Here is a 16712-nt window from a genome sequence, read left to right on the forward strand (position 1 = left end):
GCCCCGAGTAGGCAGCGACATGGGGATTGTCTCCGATGTCAAAAACGTCTGTGACAGCTAAATAAGCCTGGATTCGAAACAGGATGTCTGTAGTGACACTGAGATACAGTGCCTTAGACCGCCTGCGCCACTCGGGAGCAAACATGAACCTAAATGTTGATTGACTTACTTTGTCCCACATCCTCATCACTATATTAGGTTATGGAGTATCAGTTGGGACCCAGGCATGATGAACTCCCCACAGAAAAACCTCTAACAGCGTTATCTTAGTAGCACATACGGTATACATTTATTGGCAGACATTATTGTATTTGCTGGACAGCATGAATTGCAAGTTGTCAACAACAAAAAATTAAATAAACATAACATTTCAAACCCTTAAAATTAGCAGATTTGTGTCTCGTATCCTGAAATAATCCTCATCCTAAATTGATATATTTCTTAATTCCATTATTTTACTTTTAGGTTGTGAATTGATAGATATTACTGCACTGCTAAGAGTTAGAAACACAAGCATTTCTCTACACCTGTAATAACATCTTCTATACATTTGTATTTGATTAATTAATTAAGTGACGATTAATTAAGTGATCTCGTCTTTAGTTCCCAAGCGTTGTAAGTTGGTCTCCTGCTGTGTAATAGGATGATAGGCTTCGTCCCAAATGGCACCCAAGTAGTGCACTACTGTTTTTCCCAGATTAATATGAACCCTGGTCAAAAGAAGTGCACTATACAGCGAGAATAAGTTGCCATTTTTTGGGACGTAACCTTGGGTCTGTTGCAGTGCAATCTAGGTGCAGACAGAGGGCCAGGCCAGCAGGGGGCGGGGTAGTTGGTAGTTCAGGGTCGGCAGCGCTGGATGAAGCGGGGGTAGAGACACACGTCTCTGATGTGGTGTCTGTTCAGCAGCCAGGTTAGGAACCTCTCCAGGCCCAGCCCGTAGCCACCATGGGGACAGGTACCATACTTCCTCTGGAAAACACAACGTTAACATTAGTAACACAACTAAAACCATCCCAAAACTACTCTCAACAGTTTGTGTGAGGGATGTGATCGGGACAACAGGGAAAAACAAGAATGTGGCTAGTGGATAGGTCCGTTTCAATGATATACGACATTGTGAAACTGACCTTGTCGATGATTGCCCCGAGAGGCATTCTAAGCAGTGACAAAATCAGACTTGTGAAGCATGCCTCATTGTGTATTATTTCATTTGAGACGTATTGTGAAAGAGAAACGTTTTTTTAATCAAAGTGTTGATTGTGAAACCAATGGAAACTGTGACCAGTTTTCCTTCAAATCACAGGAGAGGCGACGCAATGCAAGCTTTACTTTACTCAGGATGGCGGAGGCGCCAACTAAAACTCTCTCGAATTTGAGTAAACATTGTAGAGGTAAGATAACTAGCTAGCTAGGAATGATAAACATTGTTGCTGTGGATGACTTTAGCTGTCAGTATAGCTAGCTATCTATTGCCCCGTTACATTTCATTACGCCGTACGTCATTTTCACGGAGTCTTGCCCCGGTACTGTAATTACTTCGCCACTATGGCCTATTTATTGCCTTACCTCCCTAATCTTACCTCATTTGCACTCACTGTATATAGACTTTTCTATTGTGTTATTGACTGTACATTTGTTTATGTGTAACTCTGTTGTTTTTTGTCACACTGCTATGCTTTATCTTGGCCAGGTCGCAGTTGTAAATGAGAACTTGTTCTCAGCTAGCCTACCTGGTTAAATAAAGGTGAAATAAATCAAATAAAATACTGAACGGACAAGTGTAGTGTTTGTAATGCAAGATGGGGAGCACGTCTCTCGTCAGAGATCGCATTTATTTTTGGGAGATATGACCTTATCCTGTCTTGAATGAAAAGGTGATAAAACATTTGTTAAATTACTTCTTCCTCAACTTGTTTCTAACTTTATAACTTTTCTTGTTTCTAACTAAAATAATTATCATAAAAAACTCCATTACCATCACAATAAACTTAAACGGGAGGCAACAGTCGTGTAATATAAATTGGCTTGACAGCCAACATGTATTATTTAACATTACTATTAAAATAGTACTCACTTAAAGGAGTGGGTAATTGTTTACAAGTTGCTAGCTATCCCATTTAGCCATCACCGGAAACCACGTATTTTCTTCCTCTGTGGTTTGGTAACTTCCTGTTCTTTAAAAGGACTATTGGGACTGAAGACGACGCTTCTTCTTCTGTGAGGTTTAACGGCGGTTGGAATCCCATTTGTTGCATTATCGCCACCTACTAGACTGGAGTACAACTCCCTTACACTTTGCTTGATAGATAAAATGTAATAAATAAATACCCTACCATCTAACACTACACTCACTCATTTCAAAATGGTATAAAATCAAATTGATACCACCCTAATCCACTAATTAAATGTATTTATTTCAACCTCATATCATCCTGAAAGGATGGGACATCACCATTTAACACACCCTGTAACTCTGCTGTCAAGTCTAGCACACCCAAATACCTCTCTGCAGCTGCCACCACAACCTCCATTTTCTGTGACTTACGTTCCATCCCTGCAGTACAGTTGATAACCATAAATGCAAAAAATCCAATCTTACTGAACCTTATATCACTTTTTGGCTTATCCCTCTGTACTGGGTTATCTCTACTACTCCTCCCCCTTAACCCATCTTCCTCTACTTCCTTCACTGCCTCAGCATATGACAACTTCTGCTCTACTCTAACCCTGGAAACCTCAACCTGCCTCTCTCGCATGGAACATTTCTGATCCCCAGCCCCATGGGCACCCCTACAATTAACACATTCCACTACTTTCCCCAATGCTACACATTCCTTTGTCTCATGCCCTTCTGCACACTTCTCACACCTTGGACCCTCCCTCCTACACACCGATGCCACATGCCCATAAGCTTGACACCTGTAACATCGTAATGTATTCAGCACATACACTCGTACAGGATAACTTATATATCCTAGCTTCACTTTGTCAGGCAAAGACTCAACTTCAAAACTCAAAAGAACAGACAATGACTCTTCCGTTTCGCCCCTCTCGCCACCCTGTCTGAGTCGCATCAAACGACAAGCATCACAAACACCGGGAATCTTTCCCCTCAGCTGGTCAACATTTATATCTACTGCTACCCCAGTTATCACTCCTTTCATTGGTGCCCTTTTCTTGAGAGCGAAACAATTCACTTTTCTTTCCCCCATTTGTGCACAAAATTTGAGAAATAAGCTTTATGTGCGTATGGAACATTTCTGGGATTTTCTTTTTTCAGCTCATGAAACCAACACTTTACATGATACGTTTATATTTTTGTTCAGTGTACAATGACTTAAGACATTTAGTAGAAAGAAAATACATCTACCCTACCATGAAAAAAAAATGTATTTTCTATTTTATAATTCTTCAAAGTAGCCACCCTTTGCCTTGATGACAGCTTTGCACACTCTTGGCTTTCTCAAAACCAGCTTCATGAGGAATGCTTTTCCAACAGTCTTGAAGGGGTTCCCACATATGCTGAGCACTTGTTGGCTGCTTTTCCTTCACTCTGTGGTCGAACTCATCCCAAACCATCTCAATTGGGTTGAGGTCAGGTTATTGTGGAGGACAGGTCATCTGATGCATAACTCCATCACTCTCCTTCTTGGTCAAATGTCCATTGCTCGTGTTTCTTGGCCCAAGCAAGTCTCTTCTTATTATTGGTGTCCTTTAGTTCTGGTTTCTTTGCAGCAAATCGACCATGAAGGGCTGATTTACGCAGTCTCCTCTGACCAGTTGATGTTGAGATGAAAGCGGAAATGGAGGAAAACTCGCCTCCCTGCGGACCTGGCATCCTTTCACTCCCTCCTCTCTACATTCTCCTCTTCTGTCTCTGCTGCTAAAGCCACTTTCTACCACTCTAAATTCCAAGCATCTGCCTCTAACCCCAGGAAGCTCTTTGCCACCTTCTCCTCCCTCCTGAATCCTCCTCCCCCTCCTCCCCCTCTGCGGATGACTTCGTCAACCATTTTGAAAAGAAGGTCGACGACATCCGATCCTCGTTTGCTAAGTCAAATGACACCGCTGGTTCTGCTCACACTGCCCTACCCTGTGCTTTGACCTCTTTCTCCCCTCTCTCTCCAGATGAAATCTCGCGTCTTGTGACGGCCGGCCGCCCAACAACCTGCCCGCTTGACCCTATCCCCTCCTCTCTTCTCCAGACCATTTCCGGAGACCTTCTCCCTTACCTCACCTCGCTCATCAACTCATCCTTGACCGCTGGCTACGTCCCTTCCGTCTTCAAGAGAGCGAGAGTTGCACCCCTTCTGAAAAAACCTACACTCGATCCCTCCGATGTCAACAACTACAGACCAGTATCCCTTCTTTCTTTTCTCTCCAAAACTCTTGAACGTGCCGTCCTTGGCCAGCTCTCCTGCTATCTCTCTCAGAATGACCTTCTTGATCCAAATCAGTCAGGTTTCAAGACTAGTCATTCAACTGAGACTGCTCTTCTCTGTGTCACGGAGGCGCTCCGCACTGCTAAAGCTAACTCTCTCTCCTCTGCTCTCATCCTTCTAGACCTATCGGCTGCCTTTGATACTGTGAACCATCAGATCCTCCTCTCCACCCTCTCCGAGCTGGGCATCTCCGGCGCGGCCCACGCTTGGATTGCGTCCTACCTGACAGGTCGCTCCTACCAGGTGGCGTGGCGAGAATCTGTCTCCGCACCACGTGCTCTCACCACTGGTGTCCCCCAGGGCTCTGTTCTAGGCCCTCTCCTATTCTCGCTATACACCAAGTCACTTGGCTCTGTCATATCCTCACATGGTCTCTCCTATCATTGCTATGCAGACGACACACAATTAATCTTCTCCTTTCCCCCCTCTGATAACCAGGTGGCGAATCGCATCTCTGCATGTCTGGCAGACATATCAGTGTGGATGACGGATCACCACCTCAAGCTGAACCTCGGCAAGACGGAGCTGCTCTTCCTCCCGGGGAAGGACTGCCCGTTCCATGATCTCGCCATCACGGTTGACAACTCCATTGTGTCCTCCTTCCAGAGTGCTAAGAACCTTGGCGTGATCCTGGACAACACCCTGTCGTTCTCAACTCACATCAAGGCGGTGACCCGTTCCTGTAGGTTCATGCTCTACAACATTCGCAGAGTACGACCCTGCCTCACACAGGAAGCGGCGCAGGTCCTAATCCAGGCACTTGTCATCTCCCGTCTGGATTACTGCAACTCGCTGTTGGCTGGGCTCCCTGCCTGTGCTATTAAACCCCTACAACTCATCCAGAACGCCGCAGCCCGTCTGGTGTTCAACCTACCCAAGTTCTCTCACGTCACCCCGCTCCTCCGCTCTCTCCACTGGCTTCCAGTTGAAGCTCGCATCCGCTACAAGACCATGGTGCTTGCCTACGGAGCTGTGAGGGGAACGGCACCTCCGTACCTTCAGGCTCTGATCAGGCCCTACACCCAAACAAGGGCACTGCGTTCATCCACCTCTGGCCTGCTCGCCTCCCTACCTCTGAGGAAGTACAGTTCCCGCTCAGCCCAGTCAAAACTGTTCGCTGCTCTGGCACCCCAATGGTGGAACAAACTCCCTCACGACGCCAGGTCAGCGGAGTCAATCACCACCTTCCGGAGACACCTGAAACCCCACCTCTTTAAGGAATACCTAGGATAGGATAAAGTAATCCTTCTAACCCCCCCCCCCTTAAAAGAGTTAGATGCACTATTGTAAAGTGGTTGTTCCACTGGATATCATAAGGTGAATGCACCAATTTGTAATTCGCTCTGGATAAGAGCGTCTGCTAAATGACTTAAATGTAAATGTAAAATGTAAATGAATCTGTTACTTGAACTCTGTGAAGCATTTATTTGGGCTGCATTCTGAGGCTGGTAACTCTAATGAACTTATCCTCTGCAGCAGAGGTAACTCTGGGTCTTCCTTTCCTGTGGCGGTCCTCATGAGAGCCAGTTTCATCATAGCACTTGATGTTTTTTTTGCGACTGCTTAAAGTTGTTAATTGAAATGCATTCCAGGTGACTACCTCATGAAGCTGGTTGAGAGAATGGGTTGGGTAGATGTACATACCTGGTCAGTGTACCAGTATTAGAGGGTTGGGTAGATGTGCATACCTGGTCAGTGTACCAGTATTAGAGGGTAGATGTACATACCTGGTCAGTGTACCAGTATTAGGGGGTTGGGTACATACCTGGTCAGTGTACCAGTAGTAAGGGGTTGGGTAGATGTACGTACCTGGTCAGTGTACCAGTATTAGGGGGTTGGGTAGATGTACATACCTGGTCAGTGTACCAGTAGTAAGGGGTTGGGTACATACCTGGTCAGTGTACCAGTATTAGGGGGTTGGGTAGATGTACGTACCTGGTCAGTGTACCAGTAGTAAGGGGTTGGGTAGATGTACATACCTGGTCAGTGTACCAGTAGTAAGGGGTTGGGTACATACCTGGTCAGTGTACCAGTAGTAAGGGGTTGGGTACATACCTGGTCAGTGTACCAGTATTAGAGGGGTGGGTAGATGTACATACCTGGTCAGTGTACCAGTAGTAAGGGGTTGGGTAGATGTACATACCTGGTCAGTGTACCAGTAGTAAGGGGTTGGGTACATACCTGGTCAGTGTACCAGTAGTAAGGGGTTGGGTACATACCTGGTCAGTGTACCAGTAGTAAGGGGTAGATGTACATACCTGGTCAGTGTACCAGTAGTAAGGGGTTGGGTACATACCTGGTCAGTGTACCAGTAGTAAGGGGTTGGGTAGATGTACATACCTGGTCAGTGTACCAGTAGTAAGGGGTTGGGTAGATGTACATACCTGGTCAGTGTACCAGTATTAAGGGGTTGGGTAGATGTACATACCTGGTCAGTGTACCAGTAGTAAGGGGTTGGGTACATACCTGGTCAGTGTACCAGTAGTAAGGGGTAGATGTACATACCTGGTCAGTGTACCAGTAGTAAGGGGTTGGGTACATACCTGGTCAGTGTACCAGTAGTAAGGGGTTGGGTAGATACCTGGTCAGTGTACCAGTATTAGAGGGTTGGGTAGATGTACATACCTGGTCAGTGTACCAGTATTAGGGGGTTGGGTAGATGTACATACCTGGTCAGTGTACCAGTATTAGGGGGTTGGGTAGATGTACATACCTGGTCAGTGTACCAGTAGTAAGGGGTTGGGTACATACCTGGTCAGTGTACCAGTAGTAAGGGGTTGGGTAGATACCTGGTCAGTGTACCAGTATTAGAGGGTTGGGTAGATGTACATACCTGGTCAGTGTACCAGTAGTAAGGGGTTGGGTAGATGTACATACCTGGTCAGTGTACCAGTAGTAAGGGGTTGGGTAGATGTACGTACCTGGTCAGTGTACCAGTAGTAAGGGGTTGGGTAGATACCTGGTCAGTGTACCAGTATTAGAGGGTTGGGTAGATGTACATACCTGGTCAGTGTACCAGTAGTAAGGGGTTGGGTAGATGTACATACCTGGTCAGTGTACCAGTAGTAAGGGGTTGGGTAGATGTACATACCTGGTCAGTGTACCAGTATTAGAGGGTTGGGTAGATGTGCATACCTGGTCAGTGTACCAGTAGTAAGGGGTTGGGTACATACCTGGTCAGTGTACCAGTAGTAAGGGGTTGGGTAGATGTACATACCTGGTCAGTGTACCAGTATTAGAGGGGTGGGTAGATGTACGTACCTGGTCAGTGTACCAGTAGTAAGGGGTTGGGTACATACCTGGTCAGTTTACCAGTAGTAAGGGGTTGGGTAGATGTACATACCTGGTCAGTGTACCAGTATTAGAGGGGTGGGTAGATGTGCATACCTGGTCAGTGTACCAGTAGTAAGGGGTTGGGTACATACCTGGTCAGTGTACCAGTAGTAAGGGGTTGGGTAGATGTACATAGCTGGTCAGTGTACCAGTATTAGAGGGTTGGGTAGATGTACATACCTGGTCAGTGTACCAGTAGTAAGGGGTTGGGTACGTACCTGGTCAGTGTATCAGTAGTAAGGGGTAGATGTACATACCTGGTCAGTGTACCAGTAGTAAGGGGTTGGGTAGATGTACATACCTGGTCAGTGTACCAGTAGTAAGGGGTTGGGTAGATGTACATACCTGGTCAGTGTACAAGTAGTAAGGGGTAGGGTAGATGTACATACCTGGTCAGTGTACCAGTAGTAAGGGGTTGGGTAGATGTACATACCTGGTCAGTGTACCAGTAGTAAGGGGTAGGGTAGATGTACATACCTGGTCAGTGTACCAGTAGTAAGGGGTAGGGTAGATGTACATACCTGGTCAGTGTACCAGTAGTAAGGGGTTGGGTAGATGTACATACCTGGTCAGTGTACCAGTAGTAAGGGGTTGGGTACGTACCTGGTCAGTGTATCAGTAGTAAGGGGTAGATGTACATACCTGGTCAGTGTACCAGTAGTAAGGGGTTGGGTAGATGTACATACCTGGTCAGTGTACCAGTAGTAAGGGGTAGGGTAGATGTACGTACCTGGTCAGTGTACCAGTAGTAAGGGGTAGATGTACATACCTGGTCAGTGTACCAGTAGTAAGGGGTAGATGTACATACCTGGTCAGTGTACCAGTAGTAAGGGGTTGGGTAGATGTACATACCTGGTCAGTGTACCAGTAGTAAGGGGTTGGGTAGATGTACATACCTGGTCAGTGTACCAGTAGTAAGGGGTAGATGTACATACCTGGTCAGTGTACCAGTAGTAAGGGGTAGATGTACATACCTGGTCAGTGTACCAGTAGTAAGGGGTAGATGTACATACCTGGTCAGTGTACCAGTAGTAAGGGGTTGGGTACATACCTGGTCAGTGTACCAGTAGTAAGGGGTTGGGTAGATGTACGTACCTGGTCAGTGTACCAATAGTAAGGGGTTGGGTACATACCTGGTCAGTGTACCAATAGTAAGGGGTTGGGTAGATGTACGTACCTGGTCAGTGTACCAATAGTAAGGGGTTGGGTAGATGTACGTACCTGGTCAGTGTACCAGTAGTAAGGGGTTGGGTAGATGTACGTACCTGGTCAGTGTACCAATAGTAAGGGGTTGGGTAGATGTACATACCTGGTCAGTGTACCAGTATTAGAGGGTTGGGTAGATGTACGTACCTGGTCAGTGTACCAGTAGTAAGGGGTTGGGTAGATGTACATACCTGGTCAGTGTACCATTAGTAAGGGGTTGGGTACATACCTGGTCAGTGTACCAATAGTAAGGGGTTGGGTAGATGTACGTACCTGGTCAGTGTACCAGTATTAGAGGGTTGGGTAGATGTACATACCTGGTCAGTGTACCAGTAGTAAGGGGTTGGGTAGATGTACGTACCTGGTCAGTGTACCAGTATTAGGGGGTTGGGTAGATGTACGTACCTGGTCAGTGTACCAGTAGTAAGGGGTTGGGTAGATGTACATACCTGGTCAGTGTACCAGTAGTAAGGGGTTGGGTAGATGTACATACCTGGTCAGTGTACCAGTAGATGTACATACCTGGTCAGTGTACCAGTAGTAAGGGGTTGGGTAGATGTACATACCTGGTCAGTGTACCAGTAGTAAGGGGTAGATGTACATACCTGGTCAGTGTACCAGTAGTAAGGGGTAGATGTACATACCTGGTCAGTGTACCAGTAGTAAGGGGTAGATGTACATACCTGGTCAGTGTACCAGTAGTAAGGGGTAGATGTACATACCTGGTCAGTGTATCAGTAGTAAGGGGTAGATGTACATACCTGGTCAGTGTACCAGTAGTAAGGGGTAGATGTACATACCTGGTCAGTGTACCAGTAGTAAGGGGTAGATGTACATACCTGGTCAGTGTACCATTAGTAAGGGGTAGATGTACGTACCTGGTCAGTGTACCAATAGTAAGGGGTTGGGTAGATGTACATACCTGGTCAGTGTACCAGTAGTAAGGGGTTGGGTAGATGTACATACCTGGTCAGTGTACCAGTAGTAAGGGGTAGATGTACATACCTGGTCAGTGTACCAGTAGTAAGGGGTAGATGTACATACCTGGTCAGTGTACCAGTAGTAAGGGGTTGGGTAGATGTACATACCTGGTCAGTGTACCAGTAGTAAGGGGTTGGGTACATACCTGGTCAGTGTACCAGTAGTAAGGGGTAGATGTACATACCTGGTCAGTGTACCAGTAGTAAGGGGTTGGGTACATACCTGGTCAGTGTACCAGTAGTAAGGGGTTGGGTAGATACCTGGTCAGTGTACCAGTATTAGAGGGTTGGGTAGATGTACGTACCTGGTCAGTGTACCAGTAGTAAGGGGTTGGGTAGATGTACATACCTGGTCAGTGTACCAGTATTAGAGGGTTGGGTAGATGTACATACCTGGTCAGTGTACCAATAGTAAGGGGTTGGGTAGATGTACATACCTGGTCAGTGTACCAGTAGTAAGGGGTTGGGTAGATGTACATACCTGGTCAGTGTACCAGTAGTAAGGGGTTGGGTAGATGTACGTACCTGGTCAGTGTACCAGTATTAGAGGGTTGGGTAGATGTACGTACCTGGTCAGTGTACCAGTAGTAAGGGGTTGGGTAGATGTACATACCTGGTCAGTGTACCAGTATTAGAGGGTTGGGTAGATGTACGTACCTGGTCAGTGTACCAGTATTAGGGGGTTGGGTAGATGTACATACCTGGTCAGTGTACCAGTATTAGAGGGTTGGGTAGATGTACGTACCTGGTCAGTGTACCAGTATTAGAGGGTTGGGTAGATGTACATACCTGGTCAGTGTACCAGTATTAGAGGGTTGGGTAGATGTACGTACCTGGTCAGTGTACCAGTATTAGAGGGTTGGGTTGATACCTGGTCAGTGTACCAGTATTAGAGGGTTGGGTAGATGTACGTACCTGGTCAGTGTACCAGTAGTAAGGGGTTGGGTAGATGTACGTACCTGGTCAGTGTACCAGTAGTAAGGGGTTGGGTAGATGTACATACCTGGTCAGTGTACCAGTATTAGAGGGTAGATGTACATACCTGGTCAGTGTACCAGTATTAGAGGGGTGGGTAGATGTACATACCTGGTCAGTGTACCAGTATTAGAGGGTTGGGTAGATGTACATACCTGGTCAGTGTACCAGTATTAGAGGGTTGGGTAGATGTACATACCTGGTCAGTGTACCAGTAGTAAGGGGTTGGGTAGATGTACATACCTGGTCAGTGTACCAGTAGTAAGGGGTTGGGTCAATGCCTTCCCTCTTGTATCCCTCCAGCAGTTCCTCAGCATCCCAGATCCTCATAGACCCTCCTACTATCTCTCCAACATTAGGCATCAGCACATCCACCTGGGGAGAGCAGCAGCAGGGACAACAATGAGTTATTTCACTGGAGAGAGGAGCAGCAGGGACAACAATTAGTTATTTCACTGGAGAGAGGAGCAGCAGGGACAACAATGAGTTATTTCACTGGAGAGAGGAGCAGCAGGGACAACAATGAGTTATTTCACTGGAGAGAGGAGCAGCAGGGACAACAATGAGTTATTTCACTGGAGAGAGGAGCAGCAGGGACAACAATGAGTTATTTCACTGGAGAGAGGAGCAGCAGGGACAACAATGAGTTATGTCACTGGAGAGAGGAGCAGCAGGGACAACAATAACAGTTATTTCACTGGAGAGAGGAGCAGCAGGGACAACAATAACAGTTATTTCACTGGAGAGAGGAGCAGCAGGGACAACAATGAGTTATTTCACTGGAGAGAGGAGCAGCAGGGACAACAATGAGTTATTTCACTGGAGAGAGGAGCAGCAGGGACAACAATGAGTTATTTCACTGGAGAGAGGAGCAGCAGGGACAACAATGAGTTATTTCACTGGAGAGAGGAGCAGCAGGGACAACAATGAGTTATTTCACTGGAGAGAGGAGCAGCAGGGACAACAATGAGTTATGTCACTGGAGAGAGGAGCAGCAGGGACAACAATGAGTTATTTCACTGGAGAGAGGAGCAGCAGGGACAACAATGAGTTATTTCACTGGAGAGAGGAGCAGCAGGGACAACAATGAGTTATTTCACTGGAGAGAGGAGCAGCAGGGACAACAATGAGTTATTTCACTGGAGAGAGGAGCAGCAGGGACAACAATGAGTTATTTCACTGGAGAGAGGAGCAGCAGGGACAACAATGAGTTATTTCACTGGAGAGGAGCAGCAGGGACAACAATTAGTTATTTCACTGGAGAGAGAAGCAGCAGGGACAGATGGACGTGTCACCTGTAAAACTGTGAAGGGAGGGTGACTACAAACATGTGTAAAGTAGAAGTAAAGGAAACCCAGAATGTGATTCAGATCTTCTGCTCTGGTGGAAAGGAATCCAGGAGGGACGGGACGGTTACCTATGGCCTTTGCCTATTCAGTATGAACTAAAATGAAAAACTGATTCTAGATCAGAACTCTGAGACATTTTTGAATACAGGCCTTGGAAAAGGGTGATGGTTCGGGTGAGGTAAGCTCTGATGAAGATGCTGTTTTTCAGGTCCGGGGTCATGGTTTCCGTGACGTAAGCTCTCTGCTGGTCAGGGACTCACCGACTCAGTGAGGCGTCGGTCCTCAGGACAGCGCTGCATGTAGAAGGACTTGATCTCAGCCGGGAAGCGACACAGCAGGATGGTCTCACCGATGGCATCAGTCATCAGCCTCTCTGGGGCCTCTGGGATGTCCTGAATCAAAAGGAGAGGGGTTTTATAACATCACAATAACAGGAGCTGGACAAAGACAAGGTCCACTGAACAATACATTGATGAGTAGGTAAATAGTTGGCGGCCATTTTCTCCTCCCCCCTTCTCTTTGCGTATCTGTGCCAGTCTCCTCAACACAGATTAAACCTAGTGCTAGACTAAGAACCATATTAAAGTAGCAGTAATCCAGGACTAGACACAATCTGTGCCCAGGAAACCAGCACTAAATGTCCTGAAAACACAACCTCAGGTTCATGCTAGCCAAAGATTAATTCTGGAGAGAGATAGTGATTAGATGGAGTGATTATAATTGACTGTGGTTGATGCCGACCCTAAACCATTTGTCAAATGTCATTTATTCGTAGTCAAAATGTACCTCTCCGAACTCATAGTATGTCCCATCATCCTTTTTGATGTCATGCTCCTTCAGCCAGATGATGGCATCAGAGTAGTTGATCCTCTTGAAGGGCCTCTTGGGGGCCTTGAAGTCCTGGGGAGGTAAAGGACAGACCACATAAATCGGGTTCAGATTTTCACGACCACACTAACGATTTGAGGGAGGCGTTTTGAATGAGGTCAAAAAGGAAATTTGAATCTCAAATATAATTTTTTTTTGGGGAGATGAAATCTTTAAGAATACATCTACCTCACTGATCAAGACCACGGGGGGGAAGAGAGAGAGAAAGAGACTCCGTCAAAGACTCCAGCCACCCAAGTCATGGACTGTTCTCTGCTACCGCACGGCAAGTGGTACCAATGTACCAAGTCTGGAACCAACAGGACCCTGAACAGCTTCTACCCCCCCTCCCCTCCCCTCGCCATACGGCTATTAAACATGACTGATAAATAGCTAATCAAACGGCTACCTGGACTACCTGCATTGACCCTTTTTTGCACTGACTCTATGCACACACAACCCACCCACACACACACTAGGCCCTACCCACACACTGGGCCCTACCCACACAAAGGGGCCCTACCCACACAAAGGGGCCCTACCCACACACTGGGCCCTACTCACACACTAGGCCCTACCCACACACACACACACACACACACACACACACACACACACACACACACACACTAGGCCCTACCCACACACTAGTCCCTATCCACACACTAGGCCCTACCCACACACTAGTCCCTACCCACACACTGGGCCCTACCCACACACTGGGCCCTACCCACACACTGGGCCCTACCCACACACTGGGCCCTACCCACACACTGGGCCCTACCCACACACTGGGCCCTACCCACACACTGGGCCCTACCCACACACTAGGCCCTACCCACACACTAGGCCCTACCCACACACTAGTCCCTACCCACACACTGGGCCTACCCAGACACTAGGCCCTACCCACACACTAGGCCCTACCCACACACTAGGCCCTACCAACACACTGGGCCTACCCACACACTAGGCCCTACCCACACACTAGGCCCTACCCACACACACACACACACACACACACACACACACACACTCTAGGCCCTACCCACACACTAGTCCCTACCCACACACTAGTCCCTATCCACACACTAGCCCCTACCCACACACTGGACTCTACCCACACACTGGGCCCTACCCACACACTAGGCCCTACCCACACACTGGGCCCTACCCACACACTGGGCCCTACTCACACACTAGGCCCTACCCACACACTAGGCCCTATCCACACACTAGTCCCTACCCATACACTAGTCCCTATCCACACACTAGGCCCTACCCACACACTAGGCCCTACCCACACACTAGGCCCTATCCACACACTAGTCCCTACCCATACACTAGGCCCTACCCACACACTAGGCCCTACCACACACTGGGCCCTACCCACACACTGGGCCCTACCCACACACTGGGCCCTACCCACACACTGGGCCCTACTCACACACTGGGCCCTACCCACACACTGGGCCCTACCCACACACTGGCCCCTACCCACACACTGGGCCCTACCCACACACACACTGGTCCCTACCCACACACTAGTCCCTACCCACACACTGGGCCCTACCCACACACTGGGCCCTACCCACACACTAGGCCCTACCCACACACTGGGCCCTACCCACACACACACACACTAGGCCCTACCCACACACTAGGCCCTACCCACACACACACTGGTCCCTACCCACACTGGGCCCTACCCACACACTAGGCCCTACCCACACACACACTAGGCCCTACCCACACACACACTGGGCCCTACCCACACTGGGCCCTACCCGCACACACACTGGTTCCTACCCGCACACACACTGGGCCCTACCCGCACACACACTGGGCCCTACCCGCACACACACTGGGCCCTACCCGCACACACACTGGGCCCTACCCCCACACTGGGCCCTACCCACACACTAGGCCCTACCCACACACTGGGCCCTACCCACACACTGGGCCCTACCCACACACTGGGCCCTACCCACACACTGGGCCCTACCCACACACCCCCGCCCCAACACACCCCCGCCCCAACACACACACACTACATACACTCTCGAATACTGACGCCACACACACTTTCCCACTCGCCACATACGCTGCTGCTACTGTTTATTATCCATTCCTTACCTATATCTACCTCGTACCCCTGCACATCGACTCGGTACTGTTACTTCCTGTATAAATATCTCATTTTTAACTCACTATTGTTATTCATTGTATTTATTCCTCATGTCCTTATTTCTGTTATTATTTCATCTCATCATTAACTTAGGCATTGTTGAAAAAGGACCCGTAAGTATTTCACTGTTAGTCTATACCTGCTATCTACAAAGCATGTGACAAATACCATTTGTGAGAGAGAGAGAGAGAGAGAGAGAGAGAGAGAGAGAGAGAGAGAGAGAGAGAGAGAGAGAGAGAGAGAGAGAGAGAGAGAGAATAGCTGCAAAGAGCTCCTTATAAAACCTCAGACGTACAGGGTTGACTTGGTAGAGTAGAGAAGCAGCAGGAGACTTCAGGACTCTGTCCACCACATCACACACCAGATCTTCCAGCCTGCTCAGTAGGTCCTCATAGGTCATGAAGGGGCACTCTGCCTCTATGTGAGTGTACCTACAGAGGAAGGGAGGAACATAGGGTCGGTCGTACTATGGTAAACAAACAGAACTCGAGGATTTCCTGAGAATATCCTGTAGAATGAAGGTATTTGCCATCAGAATACTAATACATTGCACTGGGTCACGTTCATTAGCGAACGCAATTGAAAAACTTTGCATCGGAAAACAAAAAAAGTGATTGTTTCTTATTGTACAAGTTCAGTTATTCCCTCCATGCTATAGTGCACATTGGGTGCCTTAATCAAATCAAATCAAGTTTATTTTATATAGCCCTTCGTACATCAGCTAATATCTCGAAGTGCTGTACAGAAACCCAGCCTAAAACCCCAAACAGCAAGCAATGCAGGTGTAGAAGCACGGTGGCTAGGAAAAACTCCCTAGAAAGGCCAATTAATGAATACCTCCCATCCATTCCAGTACTACTACTCACTCAGACAGGTGCCTACGGGTGCGCGACTGCTCAGCGCGGTAGGACTGAGCGATACAGAAGGTGTCTCCCAGGGCAGGGATACAGGTCTCCAGGTAGAGCTGAGAGGACTGGGTCAGGAACGCCTCTTCCCCAAAGTAGTTCAGGTTGAACAAGGTGGAACCTCCCTCCACCTGGGTCTGCACCAGGGTGGGTGGGGTGATCTGTGGGAAAACAAACACACACAAAAAAACATAGCTTTAGAATGGCTTTACATTTACAAAAGAGATCATTCTATACATATACACTACCGTTCAAAAGTTTGGGGTCACCTAGAAATGTCCTTGTTTTTGAAAGAAAAGCATTTTTTTTTGGTCCATTAAAATAACATAAAAATGATCTGAAATGCAGTGCAGACATTATTAATGTTGTAAATGACTATTGTAGCTGGAAACGGCAGATTTTTTAATGGAATATTTACATAGGCATACAGAGGCTCATTATCAGCAACCATCAGCAACCAGTTT

The 16712-nt window shown here is 47.6% G+C and overlaps 1 protein-coding gene across 1 annotated transcript in view; it reads right to left on the bottom strand.

Annotated features, from left to right (window-relative positions):
* Positions 1-266: 266 nt before the first annotated feature.
* Positions 267-16712, bottom strand: part of LOC139539218 (asparagine--tRNA ligase, cytoplasmic-like) — a 34511-nt gene continuing 18065 nt past the window's right edge. The window contains exons 10-15 of the mRNA XM_071342112.1: positions 16210-16409; positions 15639-15774; positions 13075-13188; positions 12549-12680; positions 11183-11314; positions 267-972 (exon numbers count right to left, since the gene is read on the bottom strand). Of these exons, the coding sequence (XP_071198213.1) occupies positions 841-972; positions 11183-11314; positions 12549-12680; positions 13075-13188; positions 15639-15774; positions 16210-16409 (846 nt within the window). The 3' untranslated portion in view covers positions 267-840. The remainder of the gene's footprint in view (positions 973-11182; positions 11315-12548; positions 12681-13074; positions 13189-15638; positions 15775-16209; positions 16410-16712) is intronic.

This window comes from Salvelinus alpinus, chromosome 1 (assembly GCF_045679555.1).
Source record: "Salvelinus alpinus chromosome 1, SLU_Salpinus.1, whole genome shotgun sequence".
In the NCBI taxonomy this organism is placed as follows: domain Eukaryota; kingdom Metazoa; phylum Chordata; class Actinopteri; order Salmoniformes; family Salmonidae; genus Salvelinus; species Salvelinus alpinus.